The sequence below is a fragment of the Mixophyes fleayi genome, chromosome 11, assembly GCF_038048845.1.
Source record: "Mixophyes fleayi isolate aMixFle1 chromosome 11, aMixFle1.hap1, whole genome shotgun sequence".
Classification (NCBI taxonomy): Eukaryota; Metazoa; Chordata; class Amphibia; order Anura; family Limnodynastidae; genus Mixophyes; species Mixophyes fleayi.
In genome coordinates this window covers 40,980,001-41,005,314 of record NC_134412.1, presented here as the reverse complement: position 1 = coordinate 41,005,314, position 25,314 = coordinate 40,980,001, and the positions used below count along the sequence as shown (strand labels likewise).

Below are 25,314 nucleotides of genomic sequence, written 5' to 3'. Positions count from 1 at the left end.
TAAGTATATTGAAGGTCACAGAACAAGCCTTCTCTAGGCCCAAAAAATGCCAGATTCATGCAAACACTGTTAATGCTGTGAACAATCAAATATCCTCTGCAAAACGCTATATAGTCGAAGTAGGAGCAAAGAAAGTTTATACTTTTATCTTTTTTTACCTTTTCCTTTAGCCGTTTCATTGAATTTGAAATACTGTAGATAAAATACACTATTATGCATAACAACTTACTATAGTAAGATAATGTGTAATTTATGACAACTACATCTGTTGCGGAAACAAATGATAAGTAGCTTTTAACATCCCTTACACTGGGCAATCCAGCCAAACTATTTCAAATACTTTTTAAACAATGTTTGTCTGGACTTTTGCAGTCCCTCCCTTCTTAATTCATGACAAAACAGAATTATCAGGCAGCAAGGTGTTATGTCATGTTTTTACTTAGTCAACCTAATGCTATAGAAAACAACTAGCCATACAGTAGCAATAATAAAATGAAGAAAAAAAAAACAGCTGCAAGATAAGTTTCTTATATTGATAATGTTAATAAAAAATATGTTTTTCATGGAGAGAGATTAATACAGTAAGAAAACACTGGGGAAGTGTGATCACCAATGCAAATGCACCACCTAGTGGTTGCACTGCCTTCATAAAATTATAACCGAGGTCTCTCAATATGTGCAGTAAAATAACATTTATATATTAATACTTTATAGATTTTATGTAATTACTCAAAATATATGTGAGCACGAGACAAAGCATTGGAAACAGCTCAAGAGATCTTAAGAGGGCTCAAGAAAGATGGACTGAGAGATTGATCAATTGGAACATCGGACATTTGGTTTACCTCTGTTTTAGGAATAGTTACAACAGTATCAGCAGTTCCAGTTTCTGAAGTTTCAACATCTATCATCACTTCATCTTCACTGTCACTTTTTAGAACTTCTACAGACTTCTTAGGAACACGTTTTATGGGAGATTCTCCATCATCATCATCATCATCATCATGCTGGACTGTACCATTTTTCTTATTTAAAGGATGTTCATTACTATGGCAAAAATACAAGAGGGCAAAGTACAATCTGAAACCGCCATTTACTTTGATCTTGAACTCAAAGAACTGAGAAATTATCTTCATGTTTTATAGGCAGAGCATTATCAGTATAACATCAGAATATGGTATATTTATTTGTATATGTATTATACCTGAATAAATGTAAGTTGTTGCCATCCAAAACACACACTTCAATGACTAGCCTTATTATGACATATTCATCTTGACATAGCATTTGGGGGAGTGGGTATGGTGACTGTGTGGTCTGACATTGGTGGCTTTAACACACAAGGGGGTAAGATGCATTAAACAGCGGATTCTGCAAGGTGACACTATTCGGCGACTTTGAAGTGGAAATTTAAAACAGCAATGGCTTTTAAGGCAAGTTTTGCCTTGAAAGCCATTGCTGTTTTAAATTTCCCCTGCAAAGTCGCCGAACAGCAACGCCTACAGAATCCGCTGCTTAATGCATCTTACCCCAAGGTTATTTTAACGCTTTCAAATAGTTTTGTTTAAAAACACGTTTAAAATAGATTCCTACACTTCCATACACTGCATTACATCATTTCAACTGTTTACACCTGGACACTTTAGAAAATATTGAAGAGGCAGGCAGCTGTTACATGCACAGTATATCTTAACAATCTTAAGGACCTAAGGTAGAAAACATTCAACTAAATACACTACCTAAAGAAACGCTGCTGGGGTCTAGCTTTTGAAAGTAATTTCTTTTTAGGTCAATGAATCTACATCTTAACTATCTTAAGATACTACCAGCTGCTAGATTTAACTGACTGGCTCCTGCATTACACAGTATTTTGTTCACCCTTATTCGAAGCTGTAAAAAAGCATTTAGTTTTATAAAATATGGAGGTTTGTTTTTTTTTTTATTAATTTTTATCTAGCCCTTGAACTGAGAAACCAAATGCTGGTTAATGAAAAAATTACAGGAAATCTCCATGTTGAATGTACTCCAAAACCATGTTAGTTTGCACAGGGGCTAGTTTTAGGAATAATGTAGGTAAACCATGCTCTCAAACGATTCCTTTACAAATCATAAATTCTGCAAAACTAGGTTATTTACAAAACATGGGCTATTTACAAAAAATTACAAAACCAATAGATGGGAGAGGGGGTCTCAGTGATCACCAAACAGCTACTAAGGGGGAAAATCATTTGAAAGACTGGACTACCCCATTTTAAAATGAGGGATTCCAAAAGTTCCTAGGAGTCAAGGTAGAGGAGATCTGGACATTACAATACCCACCCCCCATCCCTGCACTACTTAGTATTTTCTGTAGCATAGGGTGTTTGGTGATAATGTGTGAAAGAGGAGATTCCTCTCTTTAAAATGAGGGTGCCCCTGAACCTCAGAGCCAGGATGAGAGAAAAAGATGGGGCACTTCGAGTGTCCTCATCCCATCCACTAACTCTTCAAATATTTCTGCAGTGTAGGGGTATATATGAGAATTGCTCCACTCATCCATATCACTGATGGGGTTAAGGAACAAAGGAAAATGTGCTACCATTGAGCTAATAACAAACAACTCCCAAAAGAGATGTAAACAATAACTTAATCGCAACAGCTACTTGGATATTGGAATTAACCTGGACCTGAAATAGACAATTGCACTACTCTAACCTTCTGTTACATGAACATTGCCTTCTACAGTAATGTTTAATTGCTGCATAGATCGTTCTTATATAGGCACAACAACAAAAAGATTGTGCACATTTAAATTTGAATTTGGGATATTCTGATATTACTAAGGTTCACTGATTGCATTAGTTGACAGTAAATTTTACCACTATCATTTAAATGTTGCAGTAAACACACAAGGAGAAAAGAAGTGAAGCAATCAACATTTATCAAGAACAAAGTAAAAATGCCACCTTAGGTATTTATTTTTATTTTTTTTCAGTGAAAGCACGCACTTACGTTTTATCAATGTAACATTTTGCTTTTTGGGAATCTATCTCCTCGGTCTTCTTTTCTTCTTTCTTTAGAACCACTCCTGTTTTAGGCTGAAAAAATGACCTAAGTATGAAAAGAAAAAGATAGCATAAAAACAGATAAGTTAACAGAATCCATCGACTCTTTTTTTTTTTTTTTATGTATTGTTTTAACTATATGGGGAAAGTTACAGTTACTGCGGTAATAGTACGGTAATCTTAAATTCTGAATTTTGCTCAAGGAGCCGTGAGTAAAAATCCAGTTTAAAATTACAGTATTAACAGTAATAGAGCACAGACCGCGTTACTTTCGGCAATGATGCAGCCAATTAAATCTGCCCCTATGTATGTTACTAGGCTTGAGCCAAAAAGTTCTGTTTTACAAAACAAAGACTATATTAAACAAAAATAGTATCTTCATAGTATGTTTTTAAGATTATTTATACTTTATCTTAACAATATAGGTTTATCAGAAATGTTACTGTTTTTGTTTAATATAGTCTTTTTAGCTAAATAGATCTTGTGGCTCAAGCCTAGTAACATACATAGGGGCAGATTTAATTGGCCGCGTCCTGTGCTCTATTACTGTTAATACGGTAATTTTAAACCGGATTTTTACTCGTGTCTCCCTGAGCAAAAAACAGCATAAGATTACCGTACTAACGGTAATAATGCGCACTATTACCGCAGTAACTGTAATAGTGAGCAGGCAGTGTTACTTTCGGCAGTAACGGGACCAACTGAATTCCCCCCCATAGTACCACACAATTACTATTTACATATTAGAATTCAGTGTGTGTGTTTATCAGAAATGTTATTTAAAGTATAAGTAATCTTAAAAACACACACTGGATTCTAATGTCTTCAAGATGCAAGACACTGAGTAAAAGTAATAGTATATTTTATTCAGTGTCTAGCTTCTTGAAGTCATTAGAATTTTATTGTATAAGAGGTGTAAATACAGTAAATAGGAATTGTGTGGCACTATGGGGGGAAATTCAATTGGCCACGTTACTGTAAAAAGTAATGCGGAATGCGCACTGTTACTGTTATTACGGTAGTTTCAACGCCGGCTTTCAGAAAGCAGAGTTAAATTTACCGTACTAACGGTAGTAGGATTAACGCTGCGTTAATCAGGGGGGAATTGAATTCCCCCCTATGTGTACTAAAAGTATGAAATGCTGATGTGCACTAGGATAAACAAAAAATCTGATTCACAGAAATGTATGTGAAAGCTCCACAAATGCATAAACTGAATAAATAAAAAGTACATGCAAACAAGTAGATAAAGTGACAGCAAAATGGGAGTGCAGAACACATGACAAGATGAAAACTATTAATACAGATAACATGGGATATTGAATATTAGAAGCAAAAGACAATACCCAGTTCATAATATATCTGTACTAGATGAATAAAATATAAAAGATGGTACAAAATCATGCCCAGGAGGCATTTTATTTTATTTGACACCATATTTATGATATATTATCTTTGCTCTTCATGAATACAATTGCTGCCTGACCTTCTCTTAAATAAATTATACATTTGTTTATCTATTAGTTTTATGTCTTGTGCTTTGCACCCACTACTGTGATCTGTTTTCAAAGAGTGATAACTAGCATTTAGATTTGTGATGTCTCAAATTACTGCAGCTGTCAGTTGCTCTCTCTTGCAATCCCTTTTTTGAGTAAGATGAAATCATACCCCACATGTACTACTTCCCACGTGCTTTTTTTAAATATGAAACACAAGCAATACAAGTGTTGAGAGATGGAGATAATTCTCAGTAGAATTCAACACTGCACATACTGCATTATTTATCAACTCTATAAAAAAAAAAAAAAAAAAAAAAAAAGGGGGACAACATTCAATATCAATACACAACTGGATATATTACAAATAGCTGCAGCTCTGCGATCGAGGTGGATTTAACAAACAGTTGAAACAACAAATTATTGGACTAGTGTTATATTGTTTCTATGAAAACAAAACTTGTTTGTTTAACAACATAAATTACATGTCCACACCTATACATCTGCCTGATTGTCTACAAAAAGAATACAAAGGGGAATTCATTATTACCGTAATAATGATAATAGTGACTAGGCCGCGTTACTCTTTACAGTAACACGGCCAATTGAATTCCCATTATAACATTCACATTAAAAAAAAAAAAAAAAAACAGTTTCTGTTAGAAGGATAACATCATTGTCTGTAATTCAAAATTTTTCATGGTATTTTCACTGGTCAAAAAGCATGCAAGTAAAACATATATAAGAGGTGCTCACAGCCAACTAAGCTTGGGAAGAATTTAGGGGGAAAAAAAAGACAGGGCTCAATAAGTTAAGAGATTCAATAACCAAAATGTATATATTTAGCATTACAGACCTCTAAAAAAAATATTTTTTTTTAGATTTTTTTGGAAACTATTCTTTTCAAATAAATCTGTTTCCAAATAAAATTGTTGCCATTGATGAAGTGTACCATTTCAAATCAAAATATTCCAAAACTTTTCCATAATACAACTTTCATACTGCCGCCCCTGCAATATCCCGGGTTTTTGCCGGGGCTCGGAGCGTCCCAGCTCAGAAACACCATTCATACTGCACCTCGGACCCGGGAATTTCCCGGGTTGACCCCATTCATACTGCACAAGTCTGTGCCCTGGCAATTTTTGGGAATCATCACCAGAGCACTTTTCATTGGCTGAAAAAAGGTGATGTCATTGAAAGGTGACTGGTTTGTTGACGCATAAAGATAATGCAAAAGTGGGTGGTGATTGTTTAACACATTACTTTTCATCATGGCCGACCACTCACTTTTGTGTAGCCCAGAGTTCATGTTTACTAGTATTTTTTTGCTGTTTTATGCAGCAAATGAGAGTTTGCTGCAGCTGCTGACACTATGCACTTTTGCACAGTCCCAGTTCAGGAGGAGGAAGGCGAAGTTTATGGCACAACAGAAGAAAACTCGGTGTCTGTATATGCGCAGGAGGAGAGCGTTTCTCAGGGCCAGCATTGCCTCAATTTTGAGATTCAGTGCTGCCAGTAACCGAACCATGCGTGCCAGAGAGCATAGCCACGGAGAAGCTTTCTGGTCTACTGTGGAAGCTTTTGAGGAACAGCAGTGGATGCAACACTTCAGAATGTCACGTGGGACATTTAACTATGTGCTGGACTTTATTACCCCAGCACTTTCCAGGAAGGCCACTAACTTTGGGAAACCTATTCCACCATGTAGGCGCCTTTCTATTGTGTTGTGGTGGTATGCTACCCCTGGAGAATACCGGACAATCTCCTGCTTGTTTGGAGTGGGGATATCCACGGTGTGCACTTTAGTGCATGAAGCCACCACAGCATTGCTGGAAGCCCTGTATCATCGCTTCATCTCCTTACCGCAAGGTCAGCGCCTGGATGATACAATTGCAGGATTCCTGAAGCGTGGGTTTCCACAGTGTGCTGGAGCCATAGACGGGACACACATCCCCATCATTACCCCCACAGACAAAAATGCGGATTACTACAACCGCAAAGGCTGGCATTCCATCATTCAGCAGGCTGTGGTTGACCACAACTATTGGTAAGCATTTTTTATGGGGTTTTTTATGTGACTGTGCCATGTGTAATGCGTATTGTAAAACATTGCTATATGTATTTTTTTATGTTAGTTTCACAGATGTTTTCATCGGGTGGCCTGGACGTTCCCATGACGCAAGAGTTCTAGCAAATTCAGACCTTTACCAAATTGCTGAGGAAAGACAAGATGGCTGGCTGTTCCCTAGAGAGGTAAATATAGGTGTAATGTTGTATGATGTTTTTGTAATTGAAGCTTATATACTATTGTTTGCTATCAATATTGTATGTATTTACCGCCCCTTTTTATATACAGATGTAACACTTGCAAAATGCATTTTCACCATATAGTACCAAGTGTACTGCGTTATTTGACCAATATTTTTAACATGGTGACGTGAAACTGCATGTTTTTATTTACAGAAATCTACGTTTGTTGATGGTGTGGAGATACCGGTACACATCATTGGGGATGCTGCTTACCCTTTGAGGCGCTGGCTGATGAAGGGGTTCACTCAGCAACATCACCTGTCTCAGGAACAGATCTGGTTTACACATACCCTCAGCTCTGCTCGGATGGTGGTGGTGGAAAATGCTTTTGGGCGCTTGAAAGGACGTTGGCGCTGTTTATTGAAGCGCATTGACATTGACACCAAGCTTCTGCCCCACGTGGTTGCTGCTTGCTGTATTTTACATAACATTTGCGAAATACAAAAAGAGCAATTTCTACCTGAGTGGAATGTGCAATACCTCTGCTGAACTTATTAGGACCACCCTCACTGCCAATTTGACCTCACTTGTTTGAATGTACCACACAAATGTAAAAGTAATAAAAACATGTTTATTTCACATATTGTATTTTCTTTTGTACATATTTCCTCATATGTCTCTTCACAAAAATATAAAATGACACAATATAAAAGTGCTTACTTGCATGCAGAAAAAAATAAAATTTATACATAAGTAGTAAACCCAAGACACAAATGTGCCCAAACAGTAAGTGCAAATTTGCTTTTCACGTTATATGAGAAGCTAACGGTGTGATTCCAGATCACACGTAACATACATGATAACAATAAACTGAAACATTTGACCATAAAACATGATTCTTACAATTGCCTATATTGTGGCATTTCTGGTGGTGGAGTGGTTTGGAGTGGAAAACCCGGTGGGCATTCTATGTTGGGGTTACCCATAGGTTGAGCATGTTGTGTATTCTGTACCGGGTTTGGAGGGTTATTGTTGCCTAACATGGGTTGCCCCCGCTAGTACATAGGATAATGTCCGTCATAATAATAAGGACCTGAAGGAGGTGCCTGCACCCGTGAGAGGAGTCTGTCCATGAATCCCATAATACACTCACGATTTTCGCGTAACACGCATTCCTGCATGTTCATGATTTGCATGAGGAAAGAGTCCTGCAGTTCCCGCTCATTGTCGATGAAACGCTACAGTTGTGTATTCTCGTGTTCCCTCATGGTGCTGTCCATCTCCCGCAGTTGATCCATCATGACAGTTGTCATTGTTTTAGCACTGGCACTGGTTCTGGCTGCGTTTCTTCTGTAACGACTTGCGCAGCAGGGAATGTCTGTGAATCGTTCAATTCCTCCCAAGACATGTTGGTGTCATCTGTTGTGGCAGAGCACTCCAGTTCTGGGGAGTCTTCAATAGAATCTTCTATTATTATCGTTGCAGTCTCGCTTGTCTGTGTGCTCTCTGGTGGTGTTGGTATAGCCGCATCCACATTGCTAGAAGATGACAGTGCAATTGGATTTGTCAGAGGAGAATGTCCAAAGACCATATTGCACTGGTCATAAAAGGGCCAGTCCATTCTTTCAGCGCCACTTTTGCGCCTGTTGTGGTCATGGACTTTAGTGTACTGCTTCTTCAGGGACTTCAATTTGTTCAGGACTTGTTGCCGTGTCCTCTTTATGCCACGTTGTGTGAGTATTTTGGAAATGTTGTAGTACACTGTGGCATCCTTCACAGTCCCAGTCACTTGCCTTCTAATTTCTTCCTCCCCTCTGACATTCAGCAGCTCACACACCTCTTCCTCCATCCAGTGTGTCATAATTGCTGTAAATAAACACTGTTTCTGTAATCTATTAAAAGCAATTTTCTCCCAAAAAAAACACTTCTGCTTCAGCTTTATGTTGAGAACACCATCCACCATCTCTCCTAAAAAGCTTCTACAATGTTCCATGGGCTTCCAACGATGACATCATCCTCCAGAGACAGGCAGACAGCTAATCAGCATGTTTTCTGTGCAACCCGGGTTGCACCATTCATAGTGCAGACGACCCGGGTCCGACCCGGGAATTACCCCTCGATAAATCCCGGGTTGAAGACCCGGGTTTTTAGACCCGGGATTTTGGACTTGTACCATTCATACTGCACCAAGACCCGGGTCGTTTGAGCTCGCCCCGGCAAAAACCCGGGATTTTGGTGCAGTATGAATGGGGTATAAATAGAAATCAGAAGTGATGAAATGTAAAAATTATCCATACCGCTTGTAAGTACAAATTTAAATTTACATGTGAACAACATCAAGTCACAATTTGTTAAATTACGCCACTTGAGTAAAAGGAAAAAACAAAAAAAAACAACCACTTTTTGGGGGGTAAATTGAAGTAGAGTCCTACAGCATGATTGAAAAAAAAAAAAGGAAGCATTAAAATGGAAGAAAGAACTCCAATGAAATATGATTATAAAGAGCCACAAATCTTGGGATTGGTACGAGACCAGTGAAGTCCATTGTAAAGCAATGGAAGAAGCACATCTAAATGGCCTAGATCAGACGACCCCACCTTTAGGGTGGGGAATTCAATTGCCAGCAATGTGGAGCGCGAACATCACGCCTCGCATATTGCTGGCAATTAAGGTAGAAATCTCCACTCATCAGCTGAAATTTCTATGAAATCTCTGTTGCGAAGTGTCTCCGGAACAGCGCGAGACATGTCATGGCTAATTGAATCCTCCCTTAAAATTAGTCACTAGGCAATAAGTGCACTTGTTAGAGAAGCAACTACAAGGTCAACTGTGACATTAGGCAAGCAACATAAACATGCTGTTATGGAAGATATGGTAAATGAGTCAATAATCTCAAAGACTGTCTACAAAAAAAGGTCTTTACAGAAGAACAGGAATAAGCATTAGGCTGGGTACACCCTACAGGGTTTTCAGACTAATCACACGATAAACGACCATTCGGTCCAATATTGAATAAGTGTGTATGCTACAACGATGAATAATCATCATTAGAAAGCACATTGCATTGTTTCATTTGATTTGTAAACTGAACTAAAAATCTTGTTCAATGGTGAAACAACATCGCTCCAATTCTGCATTGTATATACGCTCACGACCGGTAGTGTTCATAGATCTCTATGACGCGTGCATAGTCCCATTCTTTTCAGCAAATGGTTATGTCAAATGAATAGCACAGATTTGAAGCTTAATCTTGTAAAACGTGTTTAGAGTGTACACATGCTAATCAGGACTTTGTCAAAACACATTGGAAGATGACTGGTGTACATGATGGAGAAACTCTGAACAAAAGCCTGCTGCCCTCTGCCAAAAAACAAACTGGGGAGAAACTTTGTTTTACAAAATGAAAACTATCCAATGCACACTGCTAGAACAACAATGAAGTGGTTTAAATGAAGAAAACCAATCAGTGACCTCCCCATCCTTTATTTGCCAGGCACTCCACCTGGCAAAAATACCCTGCCGCCCCAGCAGCTGGCAGTCACAACTCACTGACACTTGCTGGTGAACTGTAAAGCCAGCATCTGTGCAGTACGTGGGCACTTAAAAAATTATTGGTGTCCAAACAGCATTTGTGCAGTATCTTATATATATGTGTATGTATGTATATATATATATATATATATATATATATATATATATATATATATATATATATATATATATATATATATATATATATATATATATATATATATATATATATATATGTGTTCTGCCAGCTGTTACCCATAATGAGTAAGAAAATAAAATCAGAAAGCAATCTTAATTTTTTTTTTAAGAAAAATTAGTACGAACACAACAACAGAACCAAAGATTTCAACACGTACAATGCAGACAAGGCTGGTCCATCTTATTAATCACAGTCTATTTTGTATGAAAAATTTCATATTTCTCTAAACATCGTATGTCGGGGGTAAATAGTGACTGGTTTAAAACATTTCAGTGGTTGTTGGTAAAAGATAATGGAATGATGTGTTCCACTTGTATAAAATATGGAAAGAGACTGGCCACAAACAAGGGAGTGACTTGGGTGACTATTCCATGCAACAGACTTCAAAAAAGAAAGTTTAATTGACCGTGAGCAAAGTAAATTAGACACCGATTCGTGTTCAGATAAACTTCAATTTCCCATAACCCAGTTCCTTCATAAACGCATTTTTGAACGATCAATTTCAGTTTTGAGTAACTTGTAGAGGGATGCTTTTGTGGGAGCTTTAAGAAGTATGTATTGGATGGCAAGAAACAAACCTCCATATACTACATTATATGGAAATTTGCTTGAGCACCACAAGGCTATGGGTTGTACATACTTAAAGCATCTTGATATTGGAAATAATGCAAATTACACTTTGTAAATAACAATGCAAGAATTCCTCAACATCTTTGCTTCACAAATAAGATGCGACATGCTTAAACATTTGCATTTGGCAGATGACTTCAGTGTTCTATGTGATAAAACGACAGACATGTCAATTTTGAAGCAATTTATATACGTTTGTCAACTTAAAAAACGAGATTACTGTCAGTTTTATATAAACACGTATCATTGATGGCAAAGCTGAAACTTGCCAATATAGGGTTGAAAAAAAACTAACTTGATGGGTCTAGGCTTTGATGGAGCAGCTGTCATGATTGGGAAGCACAAAGGAGTAGCAAAACTATTAAAGGATGAAACAGGCAGAGTAATAGTCAACTGTCATTGTATAAACCACCGACTGGCTCTTGCTAGTGCCCAAGCACCTGCTGAGGTGCCTTATTTAAACAAACTTTAACGATATCTTAAGACAACTATTCTTTTTTCAAACTTCCCCGGTTAGAATGGCTGGGTAAACTGAAATCCAGAATATATTGAACAGTCCTTAGATTAAACTTAAAATGGCTAGTGACACTAGGTGGCTGTCTGTTGACTTTGCAGTACATTCTTTAAGAGAATGCTTGTCGAGTGTCATTGCTGCACTAGAAAGAGGCCACTAAACAAAGGACATCACAGCTGAAGGTTTAAACAAATATATGAGAACATACAATTTCACAGCTTCACTTAAGATGCTTTCAGCTGTTCTGCCTTATTTGTCTAAATTGTGTAAAGTTTGGCGAAGGCAAGATGTCAATTTAACAGAAATAGACCCATTTTAGAATCTACAAAACTATGCATTATGGGATTGAAACACACACCACTGCTACTCATTTAAGAATCTCCATCTACATCTTTCTGGTGAATGGTTAGACCTTCCAATAAATTGTTCTGATGCTAATGCTACTGCTTTTAAAATGAATATCTATGGTAAATACATAGACACAGTTATTAACCACCCAGAAGCAAGATTTCCAGATATGCCAGAGTTTTAAGTATAGACAGCCATGATCAAAATGAGGCTTGTGAGATTATTTTTGAGCATTCTAAAAATGGAAGGATTGCAATCTTAAAACTATGAAAATAGTAAACTAGAATGGGCAGTTGCATCAAAATTGTTTGAGCTAGTCATACAAAAATCTAGATTCAAAACAAATAATGCATAAATTTTTCAACAACTGAGCTCAAAGAATCTACCTGTAAGCACAGCTGAAAGTGAGAGAATTTTCTACTCTAAAAACAAAATTAAAACCGGTTTAAGAAATCGTATGAAGCAGAGCACAATAATGATGCTGATGCCGATTTCACTAGAGGGACCAGATCCTACAGATTTTGATTTTGAAAAAGCTGCAGAAAACTGGGTCTCTTAGAAGAGAAGAATATTTAAAATGTTAATCTCAAGGTTAAATCAATATAAAGTCAATATTTCAACATTTAATTATTGCAAAGGCCCCCACCAGACTACTTCTTGATGCCACACGATTGGCAAAATTTTCTGCGGAGAAAACTGGAAAATGTTCTTTAGGGGCCCGGTAAGAGTGCTGACATTAATCCTATCAAAACCCTAAATTAGCTTGAGCATTTCTGTAACGAGAAATGGGTAAGTATTGCTCTATCTTGATGTACAAAGGTAATAAAGATAGATCCAAAAACATACTTTTAAGGGATCAGTCAATCTGTCTAAAAATACTACTGGCTTAAAAGTGATTCAACTAAATTCTGATCAAGGTTGTATTGCAGTTTTTTTTATTTTGATTACCTTATGGTTTACTGCGACTGGATGACCTTTAAATAAATTGTGGCATAAATTTATTTAAAGGAAATAGTGCAGGGCGCTTATTTATATAATTGTACATGCACTTATTTTTGATATTGTGTATATTTTGTGATAGGAAATCGTTATTTTCTGAGACCAGGGTAGAAAATTAGTTTTTCTGTTTAACCTTTCTAAAGGAAATACCTTATTTCTGATGTATATATTTGATACAGTGAGCCTTTGTGGATAGAGGTCTTTTTGTATTGGAATGTGTTTTGTATGGAAGTGTCATTGTTTAGGGTTTGTAAGGTTGCTAGTGGAAACCTCCAGTTAGGGATATGGGGAGGGAGTCTGATAGCAGGAATTGCTAACTAAGTTTTGTGATGAAGTGTCAATTGTGTGCTCTGGCCAAAGACCCAGCAGGGGGTCGTTACTATGTGGCCTTCTGTCAGAGTGTTCAAACCTTTCTGAACATTGTAAACAGCATGTGATGCGGGACATCACAGCGCCTCTATAATTTCATAGATAAGTGTAAATATTGTTGGTTTTGCAATTCATGTAAATCCATGTTTTGGTAAACAGGTTACATCTCGATTCTAAAAGTAGCCTGTGTCCAAATCTGTATAAAAAGCACTGCCCTGTAAACTGAAATGTATCGTTCTTCTGATTTCATCTGACCTTAGCACTGGTACCTTTAACCAGTGTGAGAGCAAATAAACATCACTTGCTTCAAAGACCTGCTTGAAAACATCTTCAATATTGTTGTATTCCTGTGACCTGCAGATTAGCCCCTAAATCTAATGCGTTCTCCGGCTGTTTCTGAGGTTGGACCCAGCTTTCCGGTACCACCGCTCTGCCTGTTACCCTGCAGCCCAGGTCAGTGTAATAGTCCAAGGGGGATCCATCCACAGCAACCCTGATCCATAGTAAGAGGTTGGGAGTTACCAGCCCAAGTACCCCAGTAACGGGGTACACTCGCAGCGTCAGTTACCTAGAAGAAACCCGGTACTAGATGCCGGTAAGGAGCCCAATGGTGGCAGCACTGTAAGTGCCTCCTACTGCGGCAAGAGGGCGCATTTGGGATAACGAAAAGGAACGGTGGCAAAGTACGCTCAGCTGGTTTCCAGCAGCAACAGACAGGGTGGCATAGGCAGTCCATCCTGTCACATTTACTATTCTATTTCTTACTGCTGTTTTATGAGGGGTGAGATATACCTATTGAAACGGGAATCACAATACATACAAAAAAAAAAAACCCACAATAACAGTATGCGAGAGGATAAAAAACAAAAAAAAAAGTATGTGTAAAATACACAATAAATAAAATTCAAAACAGTATGCTACTAGAAGCACAGTCTGCCAGTGATCTACCAATTCTAGTCTAATGTCGGAGCAGGAGATTGTCTGCTGAGTGTATAAGCCTAAGATCTACTTCCTAGTACACTAAACCTAACAGGATGTAGATCCATTTGGGCAGTCAATGAATGGCTTACTAATCTCTATATCCTCTATCTGTATAATATCCATTTTTCAGCATGATCACATAATGCTACATTAACCGCATCTAATTTTAATGTGTCAACTCTGCCAATGTCTTGGAAGCTAGACAAAACTTGAAATTAGAAGACATAAAATTATATACTTACTTAATTGTTCGTTGCATTGCTAAATGAAGATGAAAAATCTAAGCTTGAATTCAGTACCTGTTAAGAAAAACAAAACAAAACCCATCAATAACCATTGTGTTTATTAACCTACATTCTTTAAAGCAGTAATCTCCGATAGTAGAGTTATTGTTCACAATTCTGAAACAGCCACCAAGATGGGTGTGAGCGGGAACTTCAAACTAGTTCCATATGCACACACACCATTCCGCAGTGTCACACTACAACTATTGTAAACATAGTTTATTGAAAGTATGTCCAGAACATCTGACAGTTATATGGGATAATGTGAACACTTTAAATGATGGAAATATTTTTTGTTGCACACAATTTAACTACAGGTAAAAAAAAAAATTCTAAGCATACTGAAATAAAATGTATTCCGGGAGAGTCTGGAATTTTTGGGAGCTCTCCCAGACTCGAGAGAGCAGGGCAACCTCCCGCATCATGCCCCATTCGTTGGTGAAGTGGGTAGGGCGGGGCTAAACACTTTCTTATGGGCCAGCCCCCTGCCGTGATAGGCCTAAATAGACAGGGGGAGTGGCCCGACACCACACAAGGACACGTCCCCATGACAGAGCCCCTTCCTGGGCAGCTTAATGTTAATGTGGGCAAAGATGGTATTCACTTACCAGCATAATACTGGGGAAACATGAGAGAATATGAAAAGAAAAATAATGATTTTTCCCATAGTTAATAATAATTAAAGATATATAGTTAAAAGCAATTAATGCAGACCCACATACATACTCTAAATTATAATCTGCTTGTTCACCAAGTATTATCAAACATGTACTTTATACAATTTATGTTGCAGTTTTAATAACCAGAAACCAAGGAGTGTACAGATGGAGCACGTTTGAAGACAAACTGCAGTGTGGACCTTGACACCCAGGACAAAATACACATTAAATCCACTGTAACACCCCTCACTCACACTATATTAAGTAGGTAGAGCTGATGGAGCAATGAAACGTTTGTCCCTCCTATGTGCAGCATATTTTTTTAATTGACTACCCAGGCAGAACATTTTTTTAGAGGAGCCAATCAATTATTTTTATTACTAGTACAGGTAGTCGACCAAGGGGAAAAAAAGAAAAAGAAAAATAAAGCTTTAACACCTGTGTGAATTAGCGAGAAGAGATCAAGCATAGTGAAAGACAAGTGATTCCACACGTGTGACTAGTGCATTACTTATGCATGTAACATACCAGCATAAATAAAAATAGTTTATAATTATGGTTAACATGCTGCAAGAAAAAAGACATTAGAAATTTTTAATGAGGGATGACTGTTAGCATGAGTTTGGCAGTCATGTCAGTGACCAAGACAGCTCAATTTGCTTACATTTCAAGACCAATGGTTTCTGAAGTGAATGTAAGCAGGAAACATCCAGAAAAATCATCAGCAAAGGGCATTAGTGGGTGAAAGTGCATACTCCAGTATTGCAATATCTATGCACTTACTCAAAGTGCAAGGCAAAACAGTTGACTGCACACTTCAACCTGTGGGAAGCAGTTTAATAAAAAAAACGATCTGATGAAAACGCCAGAGCAGGATATCATAGTTGGGTTACAGTTCAAAAACTGCTCCCAACACATGCATACTGGCAATGTATGCTTGCAAGTTTAGTGGTACAAAGAGCACAGGGAATAGACTACCTAGACGTGGAGGATGAGGATATGGTCAGATTAATGTTTGACAAATAGGCACTGTATGTGATTCCCTAACCTAAAGAACATTACCTTTCCAAGTGCTTGTTTCCAAGAGTGAAGGATTCTGGTGGTTATGCGTTGATGTAGTTTGAATGCAATCATTCCCTTAGAAAGCAAGATGTTAATTACTTCCTAATGGTACAGAGTGATCATTTCCACCCTGTGTTACTGCATTTCTTTCCTGACTGAAGAGGTGTCTTCCAGGATGATAATGCAGCTATCTACAGAGTATGTGACGTCGCAGAATGGTTTGAGAATCATGACAAAGGTTATCCATATTTCATGGCCTTCTGATTCACCAGATGAGCCCAAATGATTACTTATGGGATATTCTGGACCACCACATGGGGCAGCATTTTCCACAATAAACCAGGAATCAGTTCTTGTGAAAGAATGAAGTTACATCATTCTTGCACAACTTGATATGAACAGCTTGTACATATCAAGTGACCTATACAGAGAGAAAGGTTCGAGGGGTGCACAAAAAAGAAAATCTTATGGTGGTCTTTAATTGTAGCTTTATACTACTTCAAGTGTGTAACATTTCATTCAAAGACAAAAAATTTGGCTTTCCTGAGAGGACTCATATGAATATGTGGTTTCCTCTTAAGTAATCATAGGGATATTAAGGTCTCATTATTAAAAAAAAAAAAAAAAAAAGTACGAGCAAGTTACTAAATGAAGATGATTTTATCTTATATTTGGGCCATAATGACTTTAACCCAATCCAATGTTCCTGTGACTGGATCACTTACAAGTAACTTTACAGTTACAAGTAACTGTAAATAGTGCAGGGCGCTTATTTATATCAGTGCCAATGCACTTATTTTTGATATTGTGTATATTTTGATATAGGAAATCTTTATTTCTGAGACCAGGGGAGAAAATTCTTTTTTTCTGTTTTGACCTTGCTAGAGGAAATGCATTATTTCTGATACAATAAGCCTTTGTTTAGAAAGACTTTTGTATAACGTGGTGTAAGGAAATGCCTTGTTTGGGGTATGCAACTTTTCTCTTTTCTTTGGAGGAAATGTGTATTCTGAAACAGTTGTAAGAAAGCACCCATGCTAATCTCATGTTGATTAGACGTTTTGATGTGAGTGTCCAATATCCCTTAAGGGAAAGGAAGGGGTAATTAGACTTGCCGTCAGATGTCCACTGTAAGATACAGGAAATCACAGCAAGGTTTCAGGACATCACAGATAAGCATTAATATTGTTAGCTTTGCATTGCATGTAAATCCATGTTTGGATAAACAAATTGCATCCCGATTCTAAACATAGCCTGTGAAGCGGTGTCTAAAACTGTATAAAATGAGAGCCCTTGTAAACTGAAATGTATCATTCTGATGTTCCATGTGACCTGACCACTGATACCTTTAAATCATTGGAACTGTCCTTGTCAGGACACTTAAGCGAAATAAATACTCTGTTTCAAGATCCTGCTTGACAACTTCATCAATATTGATGTAATCCTATGACCTACAGATTAGACCCTAAATCTAATCTGTTCTCCGGCTGTTCCTGAGGTTTGGACCCAGCTTTCAAGTATCACCACTCTGCCGCTACCCAGCGCGCTCTGGCCAGTGCGATAGGCCAGGGTGGACCCATCCATAGCACCCTGATCCATAGTTAGGGTCAGGGGTACTAGCATACGAGTACACTAGCAGCGACATTTACCTCAAAGGAAAAGTGGTTCTGGACGCCAGTGGTGGCAGCAGGCTCCTCCAACTGCGGCAGGGGGGGGGGGGGGGGGCTTATACGGAATAACGAAAAGGGACAGTGGCAAAACAAGCCCAGCCTATTCCCAGCAACAACAGACAGGGTGGCATAGGCGGTCCATCTCATCACAGTTCCCCCTTAATTTAAGCATCTTCCCTCATCAACCATTTAAGAGTTAAAGATAAACAGTAGACGATCAGAATGGCTACACGTCCTTTCCTGTCAACTGCTGGTATGAAAGTGAACCTAGAATGGGATCTGAAAATCACAGGGATGGGCACAAACCTAACCCAACTAATAAATAAACAATGAAGAACTATAACAATATTTCAGCAAATTAAACTTGACATTTATATGCCAATAAAGTATTTCTTTGGGTAACTGCAAAATGTTACATCTGAATAAAGAAAGCTCAGACAACATTGGCACATCATCTGAAATTAAAGATGTGTTACTTGTTTTCAAAAGATATGATAGAAGTCTGGTAAAGTTTTACTACAAAAGTTATAGAGCTACTTCAGACAATTTTACTCAGGCTTTTACCACAGCCGGTAAACTCAAAAATAAAAAGATATATGTGACTTCCTTATGGGATTCCTGTTCTTTGCCTATATACAGACAAATAAATAATTAAACCCTGACTTGGGCGATTTTCTCAAAACACTCATACATGTAAAGCACCCACTTCTGGATAAATAAATTACTACTACAATAAAAACAAAACTTCTTCCTCGTAGCATTGATCAAATTCATTAAAATCAGACATTCCTTTGTGAAAGCATTTCTAGGTCCTCAACGATAATGGTAATAATGATATGTGAAGGAGTTAAAAATCTTGGTATTTGTCTTAAAAATACATTCAGCGTAATGACCAGCTCCAGCCTTGAACTATCTCAAAGACCCCTAGGACAGGGGATAATTGATGAGGACATTGGGAGTACTGGCTCCAGTGAAAGTTGATAAGAACCCATAAAAAGTGACATGAAGAGAACTAACTAGCTTTGTTAGAAGATTTATATTTATTTAGGAAAATATCAATCATGTGTTTCTGTTCTATAACCAGATCAAACGCTTTTTCATGTATAAATGTATCCCACTAATAAACGAGCACAGCTCAGTTCTATCTTGACATTGGCATGTCTGTCTTGATTACTGTTCTCCTGGTTAACCAGCATCTTATCTCACTGATATCTGAAGGGACTTGATAAAGGAGAGGTAAAATTACCCTAACACCTTGCACTCATTACACCAGAGAAGGTCATTAGGAACCTTTGTATATTTCAGGCGCACACCATATACATATTAGAGATGTTCACTGAACCCTGTGTGTTTTGGATCTGGATCAAGTTTGCATTTTGGCAAAACCACCCTTGCGTGTTTTGGATCTGTATTTTTTAGAAAAATTACTAAATCACATAATTTTGCTCTTTTTTGTTCTTACATTATTATTAAACTCAATAGCACTAATTTCCAGTCAATTTTGACCACATCACAGGTCACAATATTATTTTCATCCACTTTCAGCCAAAGACTGCAGCGAGCTACCTGGATGCTAAGCGACACAGCAACAACACAAACATACGGCAGTTCATAGCACATCTGAGAAATATTGCCACACAGCAATGGCAGAAAAGAAAAGTGGTGCAAGATGGAAATGTCCTTGGGTCCTCCTACCCACATGTAAGATATTGAAAATAATATGTACAGTTTAAAACAAGCACTCCAGCTACAAGGAGTGCCACTTTTGTGGATGAAGTGCTTGGTTTGTTTGGTCCCCCACAAAACAAGCTACCAAAAGCTTAGCTGCCTTAAGCCCAACAGTGCTGTCAATGAAATCTACATTATACCATGTCTGCTTGTGCTGCATCTTTAATCTTCTCTCTGGATACCTCCCTCTCATCCCTGAAGAACTGCCGAACTTACGTAGACACAGGAATGGATATTACAACTGTAGTGGCATTAGATCTGCTTCAGACAGACTGCGACACGTAACATCTGGGCAGCTTGGAATCCATCATCTTGAAATAAGCTGCATTGAACAGAGATTTAAACAAATATATAGATGCAGTTAAGGAGACCGCACTTAAATTAAAACATGACTAACCGGATGAGATCCTAGACTTGAGAGCTTGTACACGAGACATGCACTGCGCTTCAGAAGAATGCCCTGAAGCAGGATTATTAATATGTCCAGTTTAAAGAACAGCTAAGAGATCTGAGAAAACAAATGGGTGCATCACTGGCCCCTGCAGATGAATATTTGGAAGATGAAGACGAGGAGATCGCAGTCACCCAGAGCACTCCTATAAACACAGTTGGGGATGGTGAACCCAGTGAAAAACAAAGTATGTAGTCACACGTACAAGAGAGAAGCAATTGAAAGGATGATTGAATACAAAACTTCAGCACTTATATCACATGTAGGCAACATTGGCACACAGCGGTAGCTGAACAAAAACAGTGGTGCAAGATGAAATTGTCTTTGGGACCCTCACACCCACCCTTATAATGGATGTTTAAAAGGACATGCACACTTAAACTAAACACTTCAGCGACAAGGAGTGCCACTTTTGTGGCTAAAAAGTGCTTGGTTTGTTTGGGCCCCCCACAAAGCAAGCTAACAATGGGCTTAATTCAGCTAAGGTAACAGTGCTTTCAATGAACTCTACAGTAGCAAGATGTTGTCATCTTCAGCCTCATCCTCATCAGTGTGTACATCATCCTAACACAATATTAATTCAACCCCGCAGGAAACCACCATTACAGAAGTCTCTAACATAAATGTCAAAAACAAACATGTAAAAAAAAACAAAAAACACTTGTACCCTTTTAAAGAAAAAAAAAAACACTAATAAAAGGTGAAACTTTACTGTAGAAAAACACAACTGCCAACATGTTATATTACCAAAATATTAATAAGCATTCCAGCATCAACAAGCTTCTGCCTCTCAGCTATATCCTAGCATCTGCAATCTACATGGTCATCATGCTCACCGTCATCAGTGTGTACATAATCAGTCAATACTGATTAATCCCGACTGAAATCCACCATTACAGAAGTCTCTATTTTGCTCACACAATTAACTTGGTGGTACAAAGCTTTTTAAAAAAATTAGTGACATGCAGGAGATGCTATCGGTGTCCAGAAATAATTTGGGTCATTATCGGCATTCTACAACAGCATGTAGGAGATTGCAGCTGCTGCAAGAAGAATCGAATTTAATACAGCGCAGAATACTTCCCGTGTTGTGTAAAGTGCTGAAACCATTCAAAGTAGTCACCTGTGAAGTGAGTTCAGACACTGCTAGCTTGAGTCAAGTGATTCCCCCAATTAGACTTTTGGCAGCTAGAGAAATTGAAGGAGAAGATGAAACTAAGCAATTCCGCTAAATTTGTCTGACTTGTGATCAAGTACTTTATTCGCTTTGCCAGGATCAAAGAGTTATAAACATCTTGAAATTGGATCACTACAGTTTGGCTACTGTGCTTGATTCTAGGTTTAAGAGCTATGTCCTCTCTTTCTTTCCAACTGATCCAGATCTCAAGAGATGCAATGAGCTCCTGGTCAGCAAGCTGACAGCTCAAGTGGTACATGACACGATGACGTCTCCTCCTTCAGTTTTTCTGGCAACTGCTGCTAGGAAAAAAAACGTAGCTTTCCCAAGACACCCAGTTGTGATGCAGATGATTCATGAGAACATTTTGATATTTGGTCTGGTTTAAAAGAATTGGGCAAAAATCGTGACAGCTCTGCCATAAAATTAACTACAAATTCGACGAGGAAGGGCATTACATCAAAGTACAGAGACTTCTGTAATGGTGGATTCCAGCGGGGATGAATTAGTATTGTGTGAGGATGATGTACACATTGATAAGGGTGAGGATGATGACGACAATGTAGATTGCAGGTGCTGGGGGATCTAGCTGAAAGAAGGAAGTTAGCTGATGCTGGAATGCTTGTTAATATTTTGGGCAGAATGGCATGTTGGCAATTTTATGTTTTTGCATAGTAAAATTTCACCTTTATTAAAGTGTTTTTTTTCTTTAAAAAGCATTTTTTTTTTTACATTTTTGTTTCCCTGACTTAAAACCACTATGCACTTGAACATAGACTTTAGCACATGATGTAAAGGGACTAGCATCATCATGACGGAGACTGGAAAGTGACAAGAACAATGTGACTGAAGACTGGAGAGAATGTCTGCCACCCCTCCTGTTTCTGTATGAGCTATGGCACAGCAGAATGTGACTGGACACTTACGAAAAATTGCCACCCCTCCTTTTTCTCTTTTAGATATGACGCTGCCCATCTGCAATAGACACTGCCAAGAACCATGCTACCCCTTCAGTGTCTTTCTGTGAAATGGCGCCAGGTCACCGTGGAGAGCAGTACTTACAGAATCCACAGCTTGCTAGACCCAATGACGTTTTGCCTCGTTTTCACTTCCGAGGGCGGACAAAGTACCGGGCCGTCTTGGCTCCGTACTCGGATCTGCAAAGTTCGGATGGGCTCGGTTCTCGGAGAACCAAGTATCTCTAATACATGTTAACTTCTAGAACAAAAATATAGTTTAAAGTCACAACTGAATGTAAACATAACTATTCCAGTCTTAACATAGGAGGCTCCTGAAAAAGAAACATCTTTTTTTAAAGAAACTTTAGCATATAGTTCATAAAATGTTCAAAGCAGAAAAATCCAAGAATACTGCACCAGAATGGTTCCGGATGATAATCTAGAGGGAAAAAAAAAAAAGATACAGTATGGGATATACTATTAGGTGGAAGATAATGCCATACCGGGTGTGGTGAAACGTTACCCTAACCAGTCTGTGTCGTTTCTCACAAAATGTAGAATATAGCATGCACTTTTTATAGTCCTTGCTTTTGTTCCCTAGCTCAACAGAATACCATTGCAGTGTCTAATTACATGTGGATAAGGGAATATTGTAGCTTATTGTAAATATGTTGTTTATTGCATCTTATTGATATTGCATGGAAGCTGTTAGTCATTGTCCTTAAAGTGAAGCCAGGTGGGTTATGGGTAAGGATCAAATTGCAGGATACAAGTGAGGGAGAAGGCCAATTAGTATCCATTGTTCTCAACATGACTAGTTCAGACATTTTGTCTAGAGCCCCACAGGGGACCTTCTGTGGAAGCACAGCTCATCTCCACTTCCTACCAACCCCCTGATACAGCACCCACCAATGGTTAAGAAGGATAGACCCAGGGGTTTGACCATGGAAGGCAGAAGACTGTGAAAATTAGACTCTAGATATAAGGAGCCACTGGGGGGGGGGGGGAATTCATTCTGGGACTGGAAGCTGCAGGGTGGCTCGTTTTTAGAGTTGACGTTCTCTGCCAGTGAAATACATTAGTAGATCAACGGGTCGTCAAGTGCAAATAGCCAGGTGACTAACACCATAAGCTAGTTGGGTAAGGGACAGATGAGTGACTAATAAGAACCTTAGAAGGTAGAATTTGGCCAGAAAACCCGGTATCTTCATACGGGATTAAACCACAAAAGACCACTATAATATGGGTGGAGTAGTATGTACCTATGAATGTAATCTTAGTACACCATGTGAATAAAAACAGAATAGATGCCCCTTCAAATGAACTTACTCTGTAAGCATAACTGTTGATCGGTTCATTCCAAATCAGATAAACACAATTTTAGAAAAAAAATTCTACCTTACATTCTCTAATTAGAATTAAATTTTGTATTATAAATGCTGCTATGGGTGTAATGAAAACCCAAAAGTCTTTGGCTGATATGTGCACTGATATTGAAGTTATATGCCTTTAAAGCTGCACTTTAACGAAAAATTTGCTTTTAATGTTTTCTTTTCATTTGCATTTCTAGCTCACCTGATTGAGCTAGAGTCTCATTTTAAACAGCCTTCTATGGGCTTTAGCACAGCAGTAGGCTTCAATCAAAACTAAAAATGTAAGATTTTCATAATCAAAATTTCGTTTTGTCTCAAAAAGCCATATATTTAAATTTTTGAAAAACATCTCAAATTGTTCACACTGTTAAATCCCCAAAATTTTATTTTGGGATTATCTGCTACAAGAGTTTTCACTGTGGCGTGTTTGTCAAAATAATGAAAATGAGAACTATCTAGGCCTGTTCATTACTTTTAATTCATCTCCTTAAACAATCCATTTGATGTATATTACGTACAATGACACAGTGAGGAGGGGATTCAATTGACAGCGGTTTCTTTTTTTTTCTGAGCCGCATAACAAAAAAAAAAAAATATATATATATTCCTGTGTAGGTTTTGACTCGATGGCGCGACCATTTTTAGCCAACGCTGTATAAAAAAATCGTACAATTCAATGTGAAATTTTTTAACGCCGCCCCCGCACACTAACTTTTATTACGGAGTGGAGGGGATGGTTTAATGAGGCCATCTTGGAAAGAAAAAAATAACGCTACCACCAGCAAACTGTCAATGCGGATAGCGGTTGACTGATTTGGTGACTGCATAGCATCTGGCTTTGTGAATTTTCTTCATTCCATTGAATTGGCATACATTAGCATTACACTACACAATACTATTTAAATAATAACATACTTCATTTTTGTTTAAAACTAAATTTAAATACAAAACACTAGTTCATGCACATTAGTACATACATACATACATACATACATACATACATACCACCCCGCATATATAAATACCTATATATAGCTGTTATGTTACTGGATCACTTATAAATAACTAATGGTATAAATTTACTTAAATGAAATTGCACAGGGGGCGTATTTATAGAATTGCAAATGGACTTATATTTGATAGTGTATATGTGGGAAAAGGAGATATCTTTATTTCTGGAGACCAGGGGAATAAATTTGTTGTTTTAACTTTGCTAGAGGAAATGCATTATTTTGGAGGTATATATCTGATACAATAAGACTTTGTTAAGGAAGTCTTTTATGTATCTTGGAATAGGAAAATGACTTGTTTGGGGTTTTGTGACTTTCTTTGGGAATGTGTATTCTGCAGCTGTCTGAAGAAAGGACCCATGTTAATCTCATGTTAACTAGACCTTTTGATGCATGAGGGTCTAGCAGAAAATCACAGCAAGTTTTAGGATAACACAGATTATTGTAATTATTGTTAGATTTGCATTGTATGTAAATCCATGTTTGGGTAAACAAATTGCATCTGTATAAAACGCACTGTCCTGTATTGAAAATTGTTCTTCTTGTTTCATCTGACCTGCTCCCCAGTACCTTCAACCAG

General features: G+C 37.9%; 1 protein-coding gene across 3 annotated transcripts in view; it reads right to left on the bottom strand.

The window, feature by feature from the left end:
- Window positions 1-25,314, bottom strand: part of LIG1 (DNA ligase 1) — a 251,148-nt gene that overhangs the window by 210,476 nt on the left and 15,358 nt on the right. For all 3 annotated transcript variants that reach the window (XM_075191317.1, XM_075191316.1, XM_075191318.1), the window contains exons 2-4: window positions 14,604-14,660; window positions 2,992-3,090; window positions 846-1,047 (exon numbers count right to left, since the gene is read on the bottom strand). In XM_075191317.1, the coding sequence (XP_075047418.1) occupies window positions 846-1,047; window positions 2,992-3,090; window positions 14,604-14,620 (318 nt within the window). In that variant the 5' untranslated portion in view covers window positions 14,621-14,660. The remainder of the gene's footprint in view (window positions 1-845; window positions 1,048-2,991; window positions 3,091-14,603; window positions 14,661-25,314) is intronic.